Genomic DNA, 20,888 nt, shown 5'->3' with positions numbered 1-20,888 from the left:
ATGGTAGGAGAAAGCTATTTGTGGAAAGGAAACAAGAGTGACACACATATAAAGATAAACAGAGCTAAAAGATGGAACTAGAGGAATGAGTAAGAGCCTCCGAACAAGTGAACAATACTGTTTAAGCCCCTGGATCCAGCCATGCCTGATACCCATACATTCATTTCAGTTAAATGAATGACTGCTTCTCTCTCTTAAGGCATTTTCTATTTCAATCACCTATAGAATAAATGAATGATATGTTAGTATTATTGGAAGAGGCACTTGCCATTTGAAAAGTTATGAATCTCAACTTAGAAAAAACAAAGGGAAGAGAAAGAGATTGCAGGGAGGTTTTCTTCTCATGCTTTTTTTCTTTTTTTTTAATTTCAGGGAAGAAAAATGCTCCCTGTTTTGTTCCCTATCCTTTTACTTTTAGCAAACTAGTGGCTTTCAGAGGCATAAAGACCTTAGATTCAATCTTGTCATTACACAGATGGGAAACCAAGATCCAGAGGGGATGTGACTTTCTCAGGGTCATATAGTAAATTGGTGGCAGTGCTAAGACTAAAGCTGCAGTTACCTTCTTCAAGGTTTGCTCCTCCTCGCTGTGTGATTTTCCTCAGTGCTTCTTTCCCAGGCAGGCTGGCCAGTTAGCAGAGCTTAGGAGGGTTCTTGTGCCCATGAGTGTTGCATTGACACATCCATCCTTCTCTTGTCCAGAAAATTCCGCAGCCTGGCTTTCTTTTTCAGGTTCCATTGGCACAGGCCAACAATGGAGTGTTTGGTCTAAAGATGCTGGAGGAGGTAAGGGAGCCACCCCTCTCTCAGGTGACAGGCCTACCTAGGGTGCTGGCCTGGTAGCCCCAGCTAGGATTGGAGTCCTGAGGATCAGGGCCGGGCCATACAATGCCCAGTGCTGCCCACAGCAGGAGGATTTAGATACTGCTCAGGGTCAAAAGCAGGAGAAAGCAGGACTCATGGGACCAGTACAAGGGGACACTTTCGGCCACTGGGTCAGACTTGTTTAGCTCTCAAGGGCAGGAATGGCAAAGGCAGAAATGGGGCCAAGGCGGGCCAGCAGGAGAGACGGGGACACACCTGAATGCGAAGGAAAAGGAAACTGAAGACCCCGCCTGCCACCCCATTCACAAACTACTGAAAGCGACACAGGAGAAAGGAACTTTAATGTCCGACTTTGTTTCCAACCCCGCCAAAGTGCCACCGTTCAGGGAAGTACAAAGAGGGGCTTGAGAGGTACGAAGTCACGAGACAAGACACCGCCCCCGCCGCCTCCCGGGCGCACACCCGCTCTGCTCCCGTGCGGGCGGCCCCACACACGCGCACACGCAGACCACACGTTCACCGCACAGACACACGCACGCGTACCCACGGTTAAATACATGGACAGAGGGACTCGTTTAGATATATACACAGAGAGAGACGGAAATCCCGGCCGGCGTCGGGTCCCCCAGGCTCTCAGCATGCTCGGTCCAGCTCTCCGCGCTGTACCTGGCACCCATGCCCCTGCCAGAAAAGCAGCTGCCCCTCTCCCCGCCCCCCTCCCCCCGCTTCCCCGTGGGGGCCCGTGTCCCCCGGGCGCCGGCACGCCCCGCCCCGCCTGCCCCCACGAGTCCCTCCCCCCGGGGAAAGGGCGCGGGGCGCGGGGGCTCTAAAACTGCCCGGGCGCCAGGGGCATGTTGCTTTTGAAGCCCGGCTGCCCGTTGGCCACGTCGGCCGCGGCCTCGCAGCCCCCGTGGCCGGCGTCCCCGTCGGTCCCGGGGCTCTCGGGCTCGGCCAGGAGCTTGAAGGTGAAGAGCGGGCCCGAGTCGCGGCGGCCGCGGCGGCCGGGGGGCTCGGGCGCGGGCAGGCTCAGGAGCGCGCCGGGCGCTTTCCACTCCGGGAAGGCGCACAGCTCGACGGCCGGCGGCGCGCCGCGGCCCAGGTAGCCCGGGCTCGGCGAGGCCGAGGGCAGGGTCCGCTGGCTGCCGCTCAGGCAGCTGCCGCTGTCGTCTAGCGAGTCCTTGCGCGACTGCGAGCGCTCCAGCGAGCCGCCGCGCGTCCACGGCCGGTAGGTGTAGGCGCAGCCGCCCAGGCGGCGACGGCGGCGGCGGCGGCGGCGGCCGCGGCACTGGCACCCGAGGATGCGCACGAAGGCGCGCTTGAACTCCTTGCTGGAGCACGGGTAGATGATGGGGTTGAGGCAGCTGTTGAAGTAGCCCAGCCAGAACACCACCTTGAACACGGCGTCGGGGGGCTTCAGGGCGGAGAACAGGGAGCCTGCAGGGGGAAGGGTGGGGTGGGCACGGGCAGAAAGACAGACAGACAGCTGTTGGTGAGTAGTCTGGCCCTCCCTTCGATCTGCTCTTCCTTAACATTGTCAACCGGTGGCATTACTGCCTCCTGGCCTCTGCCCAGGCCAGTTCCTCCGCCCGGGATACTGCCTTCCCATCTCAAAATAAATGACTCCTACATTCATCTTAAGGCCAGCCTCCTTCACTTGTCCTTCCCCCATAAAGCCTTCCCTACTCCAGCGAAACAGCATCCAAACTCCTGTCTCTCTAGATGTCCTAGGGCAGCGCTTACTACGTTCTACTCGAATGATAATACTGCTCATGCACAATAGTACAGCCCTTGGGTCGGAGACACTGTGCTAGGCGCTATTATTTCATCCTTCACAAAACGCCATGAAGTATTTCCATGGCAAATATGAGAGGTATTAAAGACCTAAAGGTGAAAGATAAAACTTCAAAGGTACAAGGAGACAAGGTAAAGGACCATCTTATTGATGGAGGGTTGAAGAAAAACGACTTAATACTCAAAAAAGATAAACTACAGAACAAAAGTGGGAGGAGATATTTCAATGTCTAAGACAGCCAAGGGATTGATATTTAGAATACGTAAGAATATGTAATATACTGAAAATCAACGAGAAAAAGCATTCCCAGTAGAAACGTGGGCAAAGAAAAAGGACAGGCAGTTTACAAAACAGGAAACCCGAGGGCTAATGAGCATATGCCAAGATGCTCAAAATATTAGGCAGTCAAAGAAATTAAAAGAAAAACCACTAAGTGATGGAACATATCTGTCAGGCTGGCAAAATTAGAAAGGTTGATAGTGCCAAGCGAGGCAGGGGTGTGAAGACATGGGGAGTCTTCTCCATGGCTGGTGGAGGCATCCTATTAAGGAAACACATACTTCATGACCCAGCAATTCTTCTCCAGGGCAGAGATCTCAAAGAATTTTCACACAGGTCCATCAGGGGCCATCCAAGACTGTGCTCAGGGAGGTGTTGTTTATGGTGACAGAGAGTTGGAAAAGAACTGGGTGCCCCTTACGGGGACTTTTGGAAAAGTAGAGTGGGATATGTGCATAGCACCGTAGTTATACAGCGCTTAGAGGCCCTGGATGACATGTTCAAGAAGCAATATGGAAAGATCTTAAATACATTGTTGTTTGTGAAAAAAACGCAGGAAACAGAGATTTATAACGTAATACTGTTTAAGTAGCACACCAAACAACCACACACATTTTTGCAAAAACACTTTCAAGTTAAAAAATACATAACAAGTACAAAATGACTGCCTAAGGGTGAGGCAGAGGGAAATAGGAATAAAAGGAAATAAATCAATAAAATAAGAGAGAGGCCTGCCTGAGTCCAATGATGATGAGGTGCCATGAACTGAGAAACATGGTTAACTCATCCCTCTGAATTTGAGCATTTTAACAGCAATATTAAGTTAAAAACAATTTCCATTTAAATACAAGGCAATTGAGACTTGGAGAGGTTAAATGACTTGTCCCAGGTCACACAGCATGTTTGTAATATAGCTGGGATTTAAACCTAATTCTGTTTGAATGCAAAACATTTTTTTAAAGGCTATTAATCTTACCCTTTGTGGAAAATGAGAAACTATTAAAAAACAAAGCACCTGCAACCCCAGAATGAGGAGGCATCACATTTTGACGCATATGCTTTCAGATCTTTTCCTATTGTATAAATACATATAAATGTTTTTAAAAATGTGATTATACTTTATGGAACACTTTTTTTAAATTATTGTTTTTATTTATTGATTTTGGGGGGGTGGTAATTAGGTTTGCTTATTTGATGGAGGGACTGGGGATTGAACTCAAGACCTTGTGCATGCTAAGCATGTGCAACCCACTGAGCTATATACCTTCCCCACCATAGAATATTTTGTAACTCCAAACCATCGCCCTAAGCCAGCCACTCTGCCTGTAGCACAGCGGCTTTCGTATTCCTGTCTTAGCTCCTCTGTTACAATGTGTGCTTCCTAAGGGCCTGGTCTTTGGGATCACCTTTGAATCCATTTGCTGAATGAAGAGCATCTGAATGGGAAGAATCTTAGCAAATCACAAAGGCCAACCTCCTTGCTTTGCAGATGGAGACAGTGAGACCCAGAAAGTGGCTGAAGACCCCACTGTGGTGGCAGAGATGCCACAAGAGTTCTGATTTTGGATTTTGGATGGCACTTGAGTTTCCCCCTGTAGCCCTTGACCTCCTTAATTACTCGAGATTTGGTTTCTTGTTACAGGGAGCCTCCTACGTCTCTGCTTCCCAACACAGGGATGGTGGCCGGGGGGAGTTGAGGGGCAGGGTTAAGCCCGAAAGGGATTCAACTCGCAAAGAGCGTTATCCATACCCAAGGTAAATATGAGCAAGTATGCTGACTCTTCTCAACTCAAGGGAAATGTGAGAGGGACTACGGTCTGGGTTTCCTGCAGGTGAGGCTGATGAGGCGCCACCTCGTGGTCTGACTTGTGATAAAGCCGGCACCATCAGGTTTTTGTCCCACCGTCCCAGATTCTCTTTTGGAATAAGACACTGGATAGAAGGCCCCAGTGGAAATGCAAGTATGATACGTGAACACCTAGTACTCATAATGGGGTGAGTTGTTTCTGTCCGCAGGATTGGTCTTATTTCTATAACTGAGTCTAAAGGGCATAAGCTGGTCTTGACAAAATGGGAAAATGGAGAATAAATTTCGGGGAAGTGGAGAGAGTGAAGCAACACTTGGAAACCTTGTGCATTACCCTGGAGGGTAATGCTGATGAGTGTGTGCACAGGCAGGCACACCGCCTTGCAGGAAGACATGTAGGGCCCGGGATAGAGGCTGGGGGCGGAAGGGTGCATAGACACACATGGTAAGGCGGGGAGGATCCAGAGCCAGAAAGCATGCGTGCTGGAGACAAACTTGTAACTCCGTTTGCCAACCCTGTTGGAGATGTAGTAAAGTAGGCAGTAAATGTCTTAAAGGGGGTGCATCCTGAGGCACTGGCTTTCAAAGGACACACAACTAACAGTAATGCTCACAGCTAATATTCTTCAGAACTGTCGTTTCTATGGTGTGTGCTCTGTATCTGTCCTACATTAAGCCCTTTACACCAGTAGCCCATTTAATAATCACAATCATCCCTTGCTACAGTAATCAGAAGAGCAGGGTATTGGCACAAAAACAGGCATATGGATCAATGGACCAGAGTAGAGAGCTCAGAAATAAACCCACGGACCTATGGTCAACTCATCTTTGACAAAGGAGGCAAGAATATACCATGGAAAACAGACAGTCTCTCAACAAATGGTGTTGGGAAAACTGGACAGCTGCGTGTAAATCAGTGAAGTTAGAACACTCCCTCACATCATACACAAAAATACACTCAAAATGGCTTAAAGATAAACATAAGACAAGACATGATAAACCTCCTAGAAGAAAATATAGCCAAAGCATTCTCTGATATAAATCTTGGCAGTGTTCTCCTAGGGCAGTCTACCCAGGCAAGAGAAATAAAAGCAAAAATAAAAAAATGGGACCTAATTAAACTTACATGTTTTGAATGGCAAAGGAAACTGTAAGCAAAACAGAATGACAACCTATGGAATGGGAGAAAATATTTGCAAATGATGCAACTGACAACAGTTTAATTTCCAAAATATATAAACAACTCAGACAACTTAATAACAAAAACCCCCACAAACAACCCAATCCAAAAATGGGCAGAAGACCTAAACAAGCAATTCTCCAATGAAGACATCAAATGGCATATAGGCACAGGAAAAAATGCTCAATATCGATAATTATCGGAGAAATGCAAATCAAAACTACAATGAGGTATCACCTCACACCAGGCAGAATGGCCATCTTTCAAAAGTTCACAAACAATAAACGCTGGAGAGGCTGTAGAGAAGAGGGAACCCTTCTACACTGCTGGTGGGAATGCAGTTTGGTGCAGCCATTTTGGAAAACAGTATGGAGATTCCTCAAAAAACTAAAAATAGACTTACCATATGATCCAGCAATCCCACTCCTGGGCATATATTTGGAGGGAACTCTAATTCAAAAAGATACATGCACTCCAATGTTCACAGCAGCACTATTTACAATAGCCAATACATGGAGGCAACCTAAATGTCCAATGACAGATGACTGGATAAAGAAGCTGTGGTATATTTATACAATGGAATACTACTCAGCCATAAAAAAGAATAAAATAATGCCATTTGCAGCAACATAGATGGACCTGGAGATTGTCATTCTAAGTGAAGTAAGCCAGAAAGAGAAAGAAAATACTGTATGATATCACTCAAATGTGGAATCTAAAAAAAGAAAAAAGAAGACACTAATGAACTTATTTACAAACAAAAGCAGACTCACAGACATAGTAAACAAACTTATGGCTACTGGGGAGAAGGGAGTGGGAAAGGATAAACTGAGAGTTCGAGATTTCCAAATATTAACCACTATGTATAAAAATAGATAAAAACAAATTTCTTGTATGTAGCACAGAGAAATATATTCAACATCTTGTAATAACCATTAATAACAAAAATACGAATATGTGTATGTATATGCATGACTGGGACATTGTGTTGTACACCATAAATGGACACGTTGTAACTGACTATACGTCAATTAAAAAAATACCTCACTTACTTAAAAAAGTGATACTTGCTGAGTTTAAAAAGTTACACATTACAAAAAGATCTATATAATATAGAGTGAAAATTCTTTCTCTGTTCAAGGAGAGGGGACCAGTGTTAACAGTTTTGTTTTTATCCTTTTAGATTGGTTTTCTTAATGGGGTCATATACATACATTTCCCTAAATTTCTCTCTTCACTTAGAATATTGAAAAGACATTTCCCCATGTCAGAACATTACATCCTGCCATCTGGATATACAGTAGTTCACTTAACCCTTTCCTGATGACGGCTGAGTAGGCGATTACCAATTTCTCGCTGTTACAAACTGCAGTAATGAAAAGACTCATGCATCTCGCTTTTTGCATGTTTGAGTGTTTCTGCAGGATAAATTCCTCTATGAGGAATCACTGGCTTGGTTACACATTTAAGTCCTGACAGCTAGTGAACTGCCTTCTAAACTGGTTGTACCAATTTACCTTCCCGTCGACCGTGGATGAGTGTGGTATTTTCCCTACACCTCCAGGACGCTGGGTTTGGTCCGTCTTTAATCCTTGTGTGTCTGGAAGCTGAATAATGACCTTGCCCGCCCTCTTGCTCCATTTGCATTCTGCTTTATTTCGTTCTCCCGCAGACCCCAGCATGGCTCGCGCACGTGGAGCAAGCCCTCAGGAACTTCTGACAGGGACTTCCCTTTTCTCCTTAGATTCCGACTTTTGGGATAGAATCTTTGTTCCCTCACCAGACACATGACCTTGGGCAAGTTTCATACTATCCCTAAACCTCAGTTTCCTCATCACGAAAATGGGGCTAATAAAAGAGTACCACCCTTCCTGGGTTGTTGTGAGGATTAAACAAGATAAAACAAGGCAAGTCCTCATTAGCACTCTGGGAACCAGGTGCCTGCCACCTAAATCATCTCTGCATTAATGCTAATTAACCAAATAATAATTATTCCTGTAAATCACTCATTGGGTTGGAAACCTAATTACAGGAAACCTGTGTTTGATAACTTGATGTATCATTTTGAGTGAGTTGCTTTCCCTTTCTGGGCCTCAGTTTCCCTACTTTAAAAAAAATGGTCTATTTTACTGAAATAGAGTCGATGGACAATATTATGTTAGTCTCAGGTGTACTACATCGTAATTTGACATCGTTCCCCTGCTTAGTCAAGTGGTTGGATTGGAGTCCTGTCCAGCCTTAACATTCATAGTCTCCAAGAGGCCAGAGCCAAAAAAGCAGGGCGCGCCTGCTTGTCCAGACCCACTGCAGCGGGGCACTGTGGGTCAGGGCCTGGACAGCCAGGCGCCTCGGATTCCACACATAGTTTGGCCCCTTCCCTCCTCCCTCTCCCCAGAGCAGCACAGTAGCCACTGGGATTAGGGGCCCTGTGTGCTACGCCAGCTGCCCCGTGGGAGCCAAGAAGCCCTCGGTAATCAGGGAAGGTGCTGACCCTCTTGGGGCATGAAAGCATATTAGTGACAGGGGTCTTTTCCTCTGGGCACCCAAACAGACCTTTAGGGGCCAATGGAGCTGCCAGGAGAGGGAGCAAATATCAACGGGAAATGTGGGTTCCGGGAAGCCTGCTCTCCCTGCTGGAAGTCGGGCTGAGCCTGCTGTGTGACAGGGCCACCGACTCGCAGCACGTGTCCCTAAGCCTGGCTCCACTTCTCTTGCTCATGAAACAGTCCCACGCTCCTTGCCCTACATCTTAGAATCACAGCTTGGCAGGACCGGGAAACCTTCTTCCTTAACAGAACCTCAGTCCGGGTGAATGACTTGCTCAAGGTCGCTCAGCTGGTGAACGGCAGAACGATGGCCAGAACTGTTTCAAATGTCCTTAGTTTGACCCAGCAAACGTTTATTGAGACAGTGGAGGCCGGGGGTCAAGGGCCTGTTCAGACGTCACATGCAGGTAGATCTGGGTTCAGAGGCTGACCCTGACTTCCCAGCTGAGTGAACTTGGAGAAGCTACTTGAGCTCTGTTTCCTGGAAAATGGGGATGGTGATAATTCTCTTTTGCGGGGATGAGACGAGCTTAGGCTTGGTAAATGCCTGGCGTGTTGGAAACACTCAGTAAGTGTAGCTATTTGACTGCTTCAGACACAACTGCTGCTACTGCCACCAGGCTGCTATTACTGCCAGTGCTCCTGCTACCAAGATGAGGACGGGGTGGAGAGGACCGGACCTCCTGTGCTGAGCGGGTGTCAGGACTCTCGTCCTACTGCTCTTTCCAGTGCAGGCCCGGGGAAGGGGCTCCAGGTGGTTCTGGAACTCGCTCAGACTGTACGTGACGTTTACGCATGTTCTGAGGGACACTCCATAGCTGTCATCATGGGCTCGACGGGGTCAGCCACCCTCAAAGGGTTAAGCCTCATCCATCTCAAGTCTGGGCTTCTAAGCATCAGTCCCTCTACCACCTGGACCACCCGATACTCAATGCTTTTCTTTAAATCAACTCACTTTTGGTGTCTAAACTGATTTGTTTTTTAAAGGAGGCTTTCTAGCGCTATTTAAAAACTGGCATCTTTTGCTGTAAACAGAATGATGGTAGAGAAAAGTAAGATTAAAGCAAAGCGACGCTGGTACCACTGGAGGGCACTACATAGCGGTGGGTCTGAGCCTGCTCTCTCTTTCAAAAAGGGAGATTAGGAAAGCTAAAGGTCTAAACGTTCTTAGAAACAATGAACAGCACATATATGTAAATTTAAAAAATATATGCGCAGTATAAAAAAGATCTATCAAGCCAGGAAAGACATGGAAGAAACTTAAAAGACATATTACTAAATGAAAGGAGCCAGTCTGAAAAGGCTACAAACTGTATGATTCCAACCAAATGACATTCTGGAAAAGGCACAGCTACAGAAACAATAAAAACATCGTGGTTTCCAGGGGTTTGGGGAGAGGGAGGGAGGGAGGGATGAACAGATGAGGCACAAAGGATTTTTAGGGCAATGAAATTGTTCTGTATGATATTATAGTGGTGGCTACGTGTCATTATGCATTTGTCACAACCCATAGAATGTACAACATCAAGAGTGAGCCCTAATGTAAACTACGGACTTTGGATGATAATAATGTGTCCATGTTGGTTCATCGATTGTACCAAATATGCCACACTGATGAGGGATGCTGAGGGTAGGGGAGTACATGTGTGTGGGTGGGGAGGGCTATGTGCCAACTCTCTGTATTTTCTGCTCAATCCTGCTGTGAACCTGAAACTGCTCTAAAAGAATAAAGTTTATTTTAAAAAAAGGGAGATTAGAGGGGGTTGAGGGGTGCTGAAGACCTGCCGGCCCTAAATTGAGAGGAGTTCCTCTTTCTGGAAAACTGGAGGACTGAAAGAAGTGAACAGGGAATACTTTCTCCCTGGAGAACCTGGCCCCTGGCACACAGTCGTGCTAAATAAGTCTTTGCTTAACTGACTGCCTGATTGCATATGTGGCTCAGGAGTTCTCGTGCCATCGCTAGCTGTCGCGTCAAGCTGTGTTGCACGTCACCCCAACCTGTAGTGAATTTGAGCAGCAGTGTGGGCTCAGCGCTGGGAAACCTCTTGCGGGAGGCCCCACGGCTCCACTCTGATGCCTCTTGCTAGCCTCAAACTGAGGCTGTTTAAGCAGATCAAATGAGACAACACTTCTGAAAGGGCTTGGAAGGGTTAAAAGCTTTACGCTTGGGCGGGGCGTGCAGCAGGTGGAGCTTGAGAGGCAAGGAATAAAGCAGCAGGCAGATGGTGCAGGGAGCCCACCCACGTCACAGGCTTTGCCTGCCCAAGGGTGATTTAGTGGGATTGTTAAATGCAAGGATCAAAAGCTAAAGCTGAGCAGGGTTAGCACAAGGAGATGCATTTCTCGGCTGGACCATGGTCCCGGCGGGTCATCCTCAAGGTGCTATTCAACAAATCTGTGGGTGGGAGGGTATAGCTCAGTGGTAGAACACTAGCATGCATGAGGTCCTGGGTTCAATCCCCTGTACCTTCACCAAAAAATAAACAAGTAAACCTAATTGCCTACCCCTCCCCCCAAACCCCCAAATCCAAACAGTGAACCTCCACTCTTCAAAACCACAGGGTGTGTTTGTGGAGTAGTAGCTACCATTTAACAAGTTCTTATTCTGTGTCAGCCACTGGACTAGAAGCATAACCATCTCTGTGCCAACAACTCCTTCATCCGGTTCTGTTCCCAAGGCAGCCCAGCATGGCTGTGCCCTGTACGGCTCTAGGGGGTGCCATTCTGTACTGTAGTCTACAGCACGCCCTGGGGACCATGTGTCCAACATGAATGCGCCCGCTGGAGGCCGTGACTATCATCACACTCGGGGGACTGGAAGGCAAGTTGCTAGAGGTCACAGAGCAAGCAGGGGATACAGTTTGAAAATGAATCCAGGCAGCCCTAACAGAAGCTGTTAGTTCCTTCCAGCACAGTTCATGGGGAAACAAAATACACATGTTTTTCAGCCCGGTAACCTCCTCTGTTAGTTCCTGATGTGCTTGTGGGACCCCTGATGTGCCTTATCCTCTCACTGTGGAGCAGAAAAGGGGGGCCCTTTAATATCCCCTCATTAAATACTGTTTGAAGGAATGGCCAATGGGTGGGCTTGGAGGCCGCACCAGAGCACAGAGGGGTGTAAAACATCATTTATCTGGGCCACCAGGGCGGGGTGGTCTGTAACATCCCTCTGAGCTCCGACCTTCTGGGTCTCCAGGATTATAAATTTGATCTGACTTATTTCACAGCCAGCATCACAAAGGCAGATGACCTCACGGGAGCCAGTGGGTAGTAAAACCGTTTTGATCAGCTTGTAAATAAAGTGGAACTCCCTTTTAAAAGTGGCTCTCTTATTAGGAGCATTTCGCGACACCTTCGGCCAAGCCAAGTCTCCCCAGTGGAAACAGCTTGGCCCAATAAAAACTCTAAAAATTCAAAACACTAGTTGCTAATTCTTTCAGCACCCGCTTTGTGAAGGAGGTTTCCTTGGATTTGGAAATTCCCTTTGAGGTTTTTCCATTTTCCCATTTGCCACTTAACCCTGGAATGAGATCACAAAACTGTCCAGCAATACAATATCTTTGGGGCCAAGAGACCCACGTTAAGTATTATAGCAAAATGCTGAAAACAATCACAATTGCCAGAGCCACCATTTATAATGAACTAGGAACCAGTTATTTGGTACTATGTTTACAAACAGTCTCTCATGCAGTCCTTCCAGAAGCTCTGCTATAATTACATCTCATTTTACGGATGAGGAAACTGAGGCTTAAGAGATTAATGAAGTCACATGTCTAGTAAGTGGTAGAGTTGGGATTAAAATCTAACTCTGAAGTCTGGGTTCTTACTCATTGTTTCATAATAAGAAAAAGAAGCTTCTATTCATCCTTAAGCACCAGGCAATTTCTCCCTCACCTGGGAACCAATTTTCTCTCCACCAGATTGTTACAGTATTTTATCTGAAGCTAAAATAAGGCGTTTATCACTTTCTATCTTGAATTACAGTTGCTCAGGGCTATGCCTCATCTCCTCAGATTACACCGTGAGCTTCTAGAAAAGAGAGTTCATGCCTGAGTCTTCTCTTTCTCCCCAGGGCCCAGCACAGTGCCCGACATAAGATATACACTTAGCCAACATATGCTACAAGAATCGCATTAGTAATAAAGACGATAAATCCAAAATATGTTAGCCCCTGGCTACTCAAAGTGAGTTCATGGGTAAACAGCATTGATGTCACCTGAGTGCTTGTTAGAGACGCAGCATCTCAGTGATCCAGGGAATCAGAACCTGCTTTTTAACCGGATCCCGAGGTGAGAAGCATCGCCTTAGTCCACATGACAATTTCATTTAAAAAATTGTTTTCCTGGGTATTTTGGGATTCACGGATGAGCAAAGGCTGGGCCGAGAGCCACCGCACCATGGGGTTGACTTCCTTGCCCCAAACCTTCCAGCGGCTCCTACAGTTTATGGGATCAAGTTCAAACTGCTTAGGCTGGAGTTTAAGACCTACTCCACTTGGCTGCAACGGACTGATTCTTCATCACGAGTTGACTTTTCTGGCTCCTTTCCCTTTACCTCCTCTGTCCATTGGTCTGAGATGGCCCTTCCTTTCCCTTCCTCCTCTCCATCCCTTCCAGGCCTGACTCAAATTCCTCCTTCTCATAACCACAGCCCACGATGTATGTATCTCTCTGAATAAATCTACCTTTCCTCCACTGTGGCTCATTCTTGAATTCTTTCCTGTGTGAAGCCAAGGGCCCACACTTGGCGGGGCATGTCCCAGGGACTCAACTGAGACCTGGGACACGGCTATCCTTTTGCCCCACATTTTTCCTGTATCAGTTTCTCTAGTACCAAACACACAGCTTGGCTTATAGTGAGTGTGTGACACCATCTGCTGAGCATGTAACCTCCTCTTCATGTGCCTGGCCCAGGGGCTGGTCCACAGCAGGTGCTAAATAAACAGTTGTGGAGTGAGTCTCTTGCTTCTACTTTGCTTCCTTCCTCTTCTTTATTTATTTAAATGGTAACCATATGCCAACGTCCAGTTCAGTTTTCATCTCCTTCCTGAAACTTTCCTGACTGCTCCAGGCCTCTTCTCCTGTATTTCCCATCAAAACAGAGGCCATACCACGTGGATTAACATGGGATGCCATTCTTAAGGGATGTGCCGCTTGCCTCGTTAGGCAGCGTCAAAGCTCCTTGAAGATGGAGTCTGTGTCCTATACTCCCAGCACAGGGCTGGGCATGGGGTGGGTGCCATCAATCACCCACTGGTCAACTGATGGACCCATTCCAGCTTCAAACAGGGAGGCTCTCTCTTGGCTTAGGCCCAGAGTTGGGAGCAGATGGGAGGAGGTGGTTTCTGCAGCATTTAAGGGTCCATCTTTGATGCCAAACTGAGTGTGTTCCATACTTTGACCATATTGGAAATAGCAATTTCCCTGTGGAATCCTTTTAAAACTGAATGTTGGGGGGACCCACGTGAAGGAAGCTGTAAAGCTTTTTATGAAGAGGCATAAAAAGAAGATGTATGTAGATGGAGAGACATAGCTTGCTTTAGTATGAAAAGTCTCTACCCAAGAAAACTTTAGTTCTTCCTGAATTTTTCTGTAAATTCAAGGCAATCTCATTAAAATACCTACAGTTATTTTTGGAGGGGAGGGGTTGGGCAGATGAAGAGGAGAAGCTAAACGATCCCAAACTAAATATGTAGGAGAATATGGATCATCGAAGAATGACCATGAAAAAACAACCAGATCAATTAAAACAAAGAGAAATGGGGAAGATGGGAAAACTCACCCGTTACAGATATTAAAACCTGTCGTAAAAATCATATCACATCAGAAAACTAATTAAAAAGTACAAGGGCAGAAAGTGCAAGAAAAGGCAGATAGATCAATGAAATTATACAGCTAATAGAGAGAACCAAACACGCGTGAGGATTTTATATGCCATTTCGATGGTTGTGGGAAAAAAACATTATTCTATAAGTGGTGCTGGAAAAACAGGCTATTTAGAAACAAAGCTGGACCCCTGCTTTACTTCTTACATGAAAACAAACTCAGATAAATCCAAGATTTGACATTTAAAAATTATTAAAAGAATTCTTCTATGCTGCCTACAAGACAAGCGGCACATCCCTTAAGAATTATTATATTACAAGAAGATATAAGTGAGTATTTTTTAAAAAAAATAATTTTGAAATGGGAAAGACGTTTTTAAGCATGACAGAAGTTCAGGACCTGTAAAGAAAAGTGTAGTGATTTTTGCCTAGACATTTCTATAAGGTCACAAACTTTGAAAACAAAGTTAAAAGAAGAATTGAGAGAAACATTTGTAATTTAAACGGCAGTCAAAGGAATAATATTTCTAATACACAAAACTCTCAAATCAAGAAGCGAAAACGACTCAACAGAAAACAAAGCAAATCATATGGATCAGCAGATAACTAGGCTAAGTATGATGGTCAGCCGATGAACTAAAGGAAACATCATGAAATTCCTTTACCAAATAAATGAGGCAAATTAAAAAGCAGCAAAATATTTGAGATCTAATAGTTTGGCAAAGGGATGTGAAAGCATACATTTTCATACATTGTGGGTGGGGAGGTGCAAATTTTGGGTGAAAAACTGGTGTTATCAAATAACAATAAAAATGAGCATGGTTTCAGCTTTTGAGAAAGTACTCCAGATCCAGGAATTTAGCCTCCAGAAGCACTTTTAAAAAGGGAGCAGAGATAAAAGTCCAGGAAACTGCAGTCATGTTCCCCCCAAATGGGAAATAGCCTAAATTCCAGCAATAGGGGATCGTGAACTAAATCTTCTTGCACTGACGCATTGAAAAACCATACATCTATTAAAATGGTAAGCTGGGTCTACATGGAATGAGGCCATGACAGAGGTAAGTAGAAAAGAGCAAATTTTAGGAAAGAATGCCTAGCATTATCTGACTTTTATGAAAAACTCTGTGTGCGCGCACAGGTGTGTATGTGTGTGTAGGTTCACAGAAGAAAGTCTGGGTGGATGTGAAAAAAAAAGAACTGTTCGTAACGGTTGTCTTTGGAGGATGGCTTTATGGGAAAATTTTCTCCTTTTATTTAAACTTTTTGCAATGAACAATCACTGCTTTTGTAATTAGAGGGAAATAGGGAGAGAGGGAAAGAGAGGAGCCGGGTTGGGAGGGAGAGAGAGAGAAAGGTTGAAAATACAGGGAAAGGAGCCAGCCTAGGGCTAGTAGCTTTACGCAGGGCAGGGGGGTGCATTAGCTGAGAAGGAACAGGCACCCCTGGGGCCAGGGTCTCTGAGCCTAGCACACACAGGCCGTGCAACGCTGGATCCTGCCCTCAGAGAGCAGATGAATGTGCTGCTTCGGCCAAGAGGCTCGGGGCCTTGGATGAAAGGTGCCACGAGAGAACAGGGACAATTACTGGCCTGGGAGAATCACATGGTAAAAGGCTGCGACTGGGCCACTCAGGCCATTATGTGCGGTGCCGTTCATCCCTGCTCCCAGCAGCTGTCCCCTGACTTCCCTGCCCTCCTCTTTCTGACTCATCCTCTGTTCTGTCCTTTGGCTAGTCGTACCCCAAACTGTTCCCTGAATCCACACTGGTTTGCCAGGCTCCGGCTGGACCTGGGAGCCCTGGACAGCCCTGCGTGTCCTCTCCGCTTGTCTGGCCCGGTCTGGGACGCACTTCTCCCCAGGGGTCACACCTGGCGTCATGCGTTCCACGTCACCCGCGGCCCTCCGGGTGAGGGATGGCAAGTCGCTGTCTCTAGGGTGTCTTGTCTTCTCACCAGAGCCCTCGCCTGCCTCTCTGAGTCCCGAAGGCCAGGCACGTCGCTGGTGTCATGAATATTGTATGATGAAGTGATTAGTCTTTGCTGTTGAATATGTGCCGCTGTCCGGACTTCAGCAAAGCAGGGGCTAATCCTGCTTCTCAGTCCAGGTCTACAGACACCATAAAATGATCCTGAAATTGCTGCCCTTGCTCACAGCTCCAAGGCTCCTCTCTGTTTGGAAACTTTCCACGTGGAAGTGCCTGTGGGACCAGACACTGTTCAACTCAGACGGCCTGTAGGACAGAGTGCTGGCTGGGCTTGCTGTGGCCGCGGGAGAATGTTTTCTGAAAATTTCCATGAAGAAGGGGCAGGATGTGGGTCAGTATTTACTGCCTGTGCTGTTTATATATGTGTAGCCCGGACATCAGCTGGGGGGCTTTCTTGCCCTTTGACACCTAGGCGAGATGGTCTTGATTGTTCCTTTTCCATCACCCTGGGATGTCCGAAGCCCTCCCTTAAAGTCTGGATTCCTGACGCGAAGCAGGGGGCGTAACTTCATTCCTGCCTCTTCTGCTTCCTGGGCTCCTGCTCTGCTTTTATCTCCTCGAAGCAGTGATTCCACCAAGAGGAAGATCACCCACACCCAGCATTTAAAGTACCACCCAGTGCTGGGCTCCCTGGCCCCGTCCTTGCCCTCTCTCACCTCAGCTCCTCTCCTCCCAGGTTGCACCATGAGTCCCAAATTCTTACTGTTTTTTTAGGTGAGCATCTCTGTTCTCTCTTCTGGTAGCTCTGGCATCAGCCTTGTTCAGGGCAGTGAGGAAAAGGTGGGTGGGGGTGGTGATGGGGGCAGACGGGCTTCACTTTCCACCTTCAGCTCTAATTAAAATATTTTTCCAGAGACAGTTCCTTTCCTCAAAGAACGAGATTTGCAGAAAATACAATTTTCTCCACCTCTTTCTACATAAATAAATGCTCCGTTCTCAATTTGACATAGATTTTTAGGTTATTGCTCACAGTGGGAGGTCCCCAAGTTTTGCTCCACATTACAGAAAGTCTTTATTGAGCATCTCTTAGATGCCTGGAGCTGGTGGAGAATTTAACCCGGGCGATTAACACTGACAAGGAGATTAACACTGACAATGCAAGGAGATTTCAGCAATTATTTTATTCAGTCCCTATAAGCCTATGAGGTGAATACAATTATTATGCCCATTTTATGGATGGAAAAAAAACCCACTACGGCTTAGAGCAATGAAAGAAATTGCTCAGCATTACATAATGGTGGAGATTGGATTTGATTCCAGGCCTGACTCCGGAACAACTGATCTTTCTGCACCTCCATTCTGATTCCCACACACTGAGGACTTGCTGTTTTCCTGGAACATTTTGTGTGAAAGTTCTTAGAAGAAAGCCAGGAGGAGCTGGTTACACATCGGGATGGCAAGATGTGTTTGGGTGATGGTTTGGGAAGGAGGGGTTATTTGACTTTTCTGCTTTCGGAGAACTTTCCTGCAAAAACGACTCCATCTTAGCATATTTTGAGGAGCCACGAGGCGGAAGGGGCAGGGAGCTGCATCCCCTCTGTGTGTGAGGGTGTAACAGCAATGGGGCAAGTGTGCTTCGGAGAGCTCGTAACTTCAGGTTACTCAGTTCTTAAGAGAGGAGGCCTGACTTCCTGTGCAGTGTCCTGATCACAAGGAAGGTGGAGACTGCATGCTGATTCTCATGACAGTTAAGGGACAGACTCAATCTTTCTGCTGTTGCCAATGAAAATACAGAAGATGGTGGTGATCTGAATTTAATAACTGCAGTAATAGCAGTTACCGTCTATTGAGAGCTGACAGGAGGCAAGCACTGTACCCAACCCCTAACACGCATTATCTCATTCAGTACCCAAAACAATTCAAGGGGGGAGGTTTTTCTTTCTACATTTTACAGACACTGAAATGGAGGCTTAGAAGAGAAGTGATTTTCTCAGAGTCGCGGAGCTATTAAGCAGCAGAGTCTTCTTACACCCTGTGAGCTCCTGCCCTCCCATCTTCTGCTCTGGTACCTCGTGGAAGGAGGCCATCAAAATGCCAAGGATTAAAAGGACCTTTTAAAATTTAAAAAAGTGGAGCAGATTCCACAGGAGAGGGCAGGGCACAGCGGGAAACAGAAGAGTCACGTCTGAGTGTGAACATAGTAGTTTTCAGATGACTCATCTTCCCAGCCAAATCCAGGAGGAACTATAATTACTTCGAATTGAAAAGTCATCCTTTGCCATCTCCTGGCCTTGGGAAAGTAAGTCCCAGGGACCCGTGAAGGTGGGAGGAGGAGGGATGTTTAACTCGCAAATCCTTCCACCATCTGCAGACGGGCAATGCCAAGAACCAAAATCGAGAGGGTACGGCAAAGTTTTCAGAGGATGGAGAAAAAAGTTGATGGAGATCAAAAGATAGAATTTAGTCAGCCAATAAAAGAGCAGAACAGCCCCCTTTTCCATCACCACTCCTCCCCACATTTCTGACAAGGATCTGGTGGCCTTGTGCAAAATGAGACCCCCAAAGGTGGCCACAGATGGGCCACAAGGAAAGGGCAGCTCGGGTTCTAGCCCGAGTTGCTGCCTGCATCCTCTGTGTGTGTCTCATGGTGGTCTGGCAGCCCCAGCCTGCCTATCCAGATGGAGCTAAATTCTCGGCTGGGTCATCCAGAAAGGCAATTCACTCAAGAACGCTAATTCCTCTGTCCACCTCTTTCCCTGCAGGCTGGGACCAGATGTTCCACCCCCAGTGCTGAAATGTCACTGAGCCTCGGTGGATCTTTATCAAACATGGTCCACAAAGCACATGCTCAGGCCAAGGAGAGCTCCCAGAAAAGTCTGCCTGGAGTGGCAGCGTCCACAGCAGATGGATGGGCGAGGCCCGGCCCTCGTGCTCCCCTCCCCTCTTGTCCTCATCCACTGCTTGTGACAGGAGTGGGGTGGGTAGGGTGAGTGGAGGCTTGACTGGACCGGGATGAGGCGTCCCAAACCACAAAGGAGCAGGATGCGAGGGGAGATTGTGAAAGGCACTGGCGTGCGAGGAAGTGCATTTGGCAGGAGGAGCCCAGCCTCGTCCTTGGGAGGCCGCTGAAGCGCACGAAAGGGGGCTGGCCAGTGCTGGCCCGTCCATCTGCTCTGAGGGCTTGTGGTTTGGTGGAGGACAGAATGACCTCAGGAGAGAGTTCTGACCCGGGTGCCTCCCCACCACATGGCAAGTGCACCATTGTCCTGCCTGGGCATTTATTCCAGCCTCTTCTGATCCGGTTCCTTACTCTGCAGGATTGTTGAGAACAGTCTTTTTAACAGAGCAGCATCTGACTAGGTTCACTAGCCCTGTTTTTAGTTGTAGTTTCAGTGTTGTTGATGTATCAGCTCTCTAAAGCATAGGCGTTCTTAATGCTGTCCGAGAACCCCTGAAAAATGCGGAGTTATTTGATGTGCACGTGTGCATTTGCTGTGTGGCGGCTTCATAGCTTCCATCAGGTTCTCAAAGGGGCCCATGGACCAAAAAAATGGTAAGAATCATTGGTTTAAAGAAAAATCAATATTTCGATTGGGAACCAGATTGCACGCGTGCTTTAAAGAGCATGAATAAGCTCTCAGAAGTCTAGGCTTCATTCCTCTAATGATGATACAAATTAATGGTGCCCTGTGCTGGCGATGACGTGAGCGAGTGGGCATTCATATCCTGACGGTGCGAATATTAACTGGGACATGCCTTCTGGAGGGCAACTGGGTCATATGACTCAGAGACCTTAGAATGTTATGTATTTAGTTATCCTGAAATTATAATTCTAAGAATTTCTCATCGTGATTAAGGGTGCTGGCTCTGAAATCATTGTCTCTGTCACTGTGGGCAAGTTGCTTAACCTCTCTAGGCCTCAGTTTTCCTCATCTGTAAAATGGAGGCAATATTATTTATCCACAAGATTCTTGGGAGGGTTAAATTAGACAATATGTGTAAAACACTTAGCACAGTGCCTGGAACATAATAAATGCTCAATAAATGCTATTATTATTTAGATACAAGGGTTTAATGCCATGTTATTTATCATCACTAAAAATGTGAAATAATCCGAAACAGCCAACCTAAGTGATTGGTTTAATGACCCATACAGCTCAACTATTAAAGCTTAAATTAGTGAATACAATTGGAAGAATGTCCATTATATATCAAAAGACAGAGAGCAGGTAACAAAATCGTATGATGATGTCATCCTGCAGAAAAATGCATCAACCTTTCAGTGGTTCTGTTTGAAGGATGGCTTTTCAGTACCTTCTTTGTTTTTCTGCGTCTTCTAAATTTTTCTACAATGAGCATGTATAACTTCTTGCAATAAGACAAAACTAACCCAATACAAGATACTTAAAAAAAAAAAGGATGACTAATCTTAGTTGAGAAATACTTTGTGGGCCTTGAGTAATCATTTCTGTGAAGCTTCCTTTCCTCCTGTCTAACATGAAAGCTGTCCCTTCTTTCTTCCTGAGATGCGGGGAAACCCATAGGAAAGGGCGAGGGTGAATGTGCTTTGTGAAGGGTGATACCTGGCATGTGCAGAAAGGCAGGGGTCTTGACCTGAGAAGCTTTCACAAAATAATCTGTGATGTAACACAGGGGGACCCCGGAGACCCAGCTCTCTGGACCTTGAAAACCTGCCCTCGGCTCCAGACTAA

General features: G+C 46.6%; 1 protein-coding gene across 1 annotated transcript in view; it reads right to left on the bottom strand.

Annotated features, from left to right (window-relative positions):
- Window positions 1-1,602: 1,602 nt before the first annotated feature.
- The window catches only part of ADRA1B (adrenoceptor alpha 1B), a 49,294-nt gene continuing 30,008 nt past the window's right edge, over window positions 1,603-20,888 (bottom strand). The window contains exon 2 of the mRNA XM_010992810.3: window positions 1,603-2,259. Coding sequence (XP_010991112.3) covers window positions 1,652-2,259 — 608 coding nt within the window. The 3' untranslated portion in view covers window positions 1,603-1,651. The remainder of the gene's footprint in view (window positions 2,260-20,888) is intronic.

Source organism: Camelus dromedarius, chromosome 3 (genome assembly GCF_036321535.1).
Source record: "Camelus dromedarius isolate mCamDro1 chromosome 3, mCamDro1.pat, whole genome shotgun sequence".
Lineage (NCBI taxonomy): Eukaryota > Metazoa > Chordata > Mammalia > Artiodactyla > Camelidae > Camelus > Camelus dromedarius.
The sequence above is the reverse complement of the archived record's forward strand: the minus strand, read 5'-3'. Positions and strand labels throughout refer to the sequence as shown.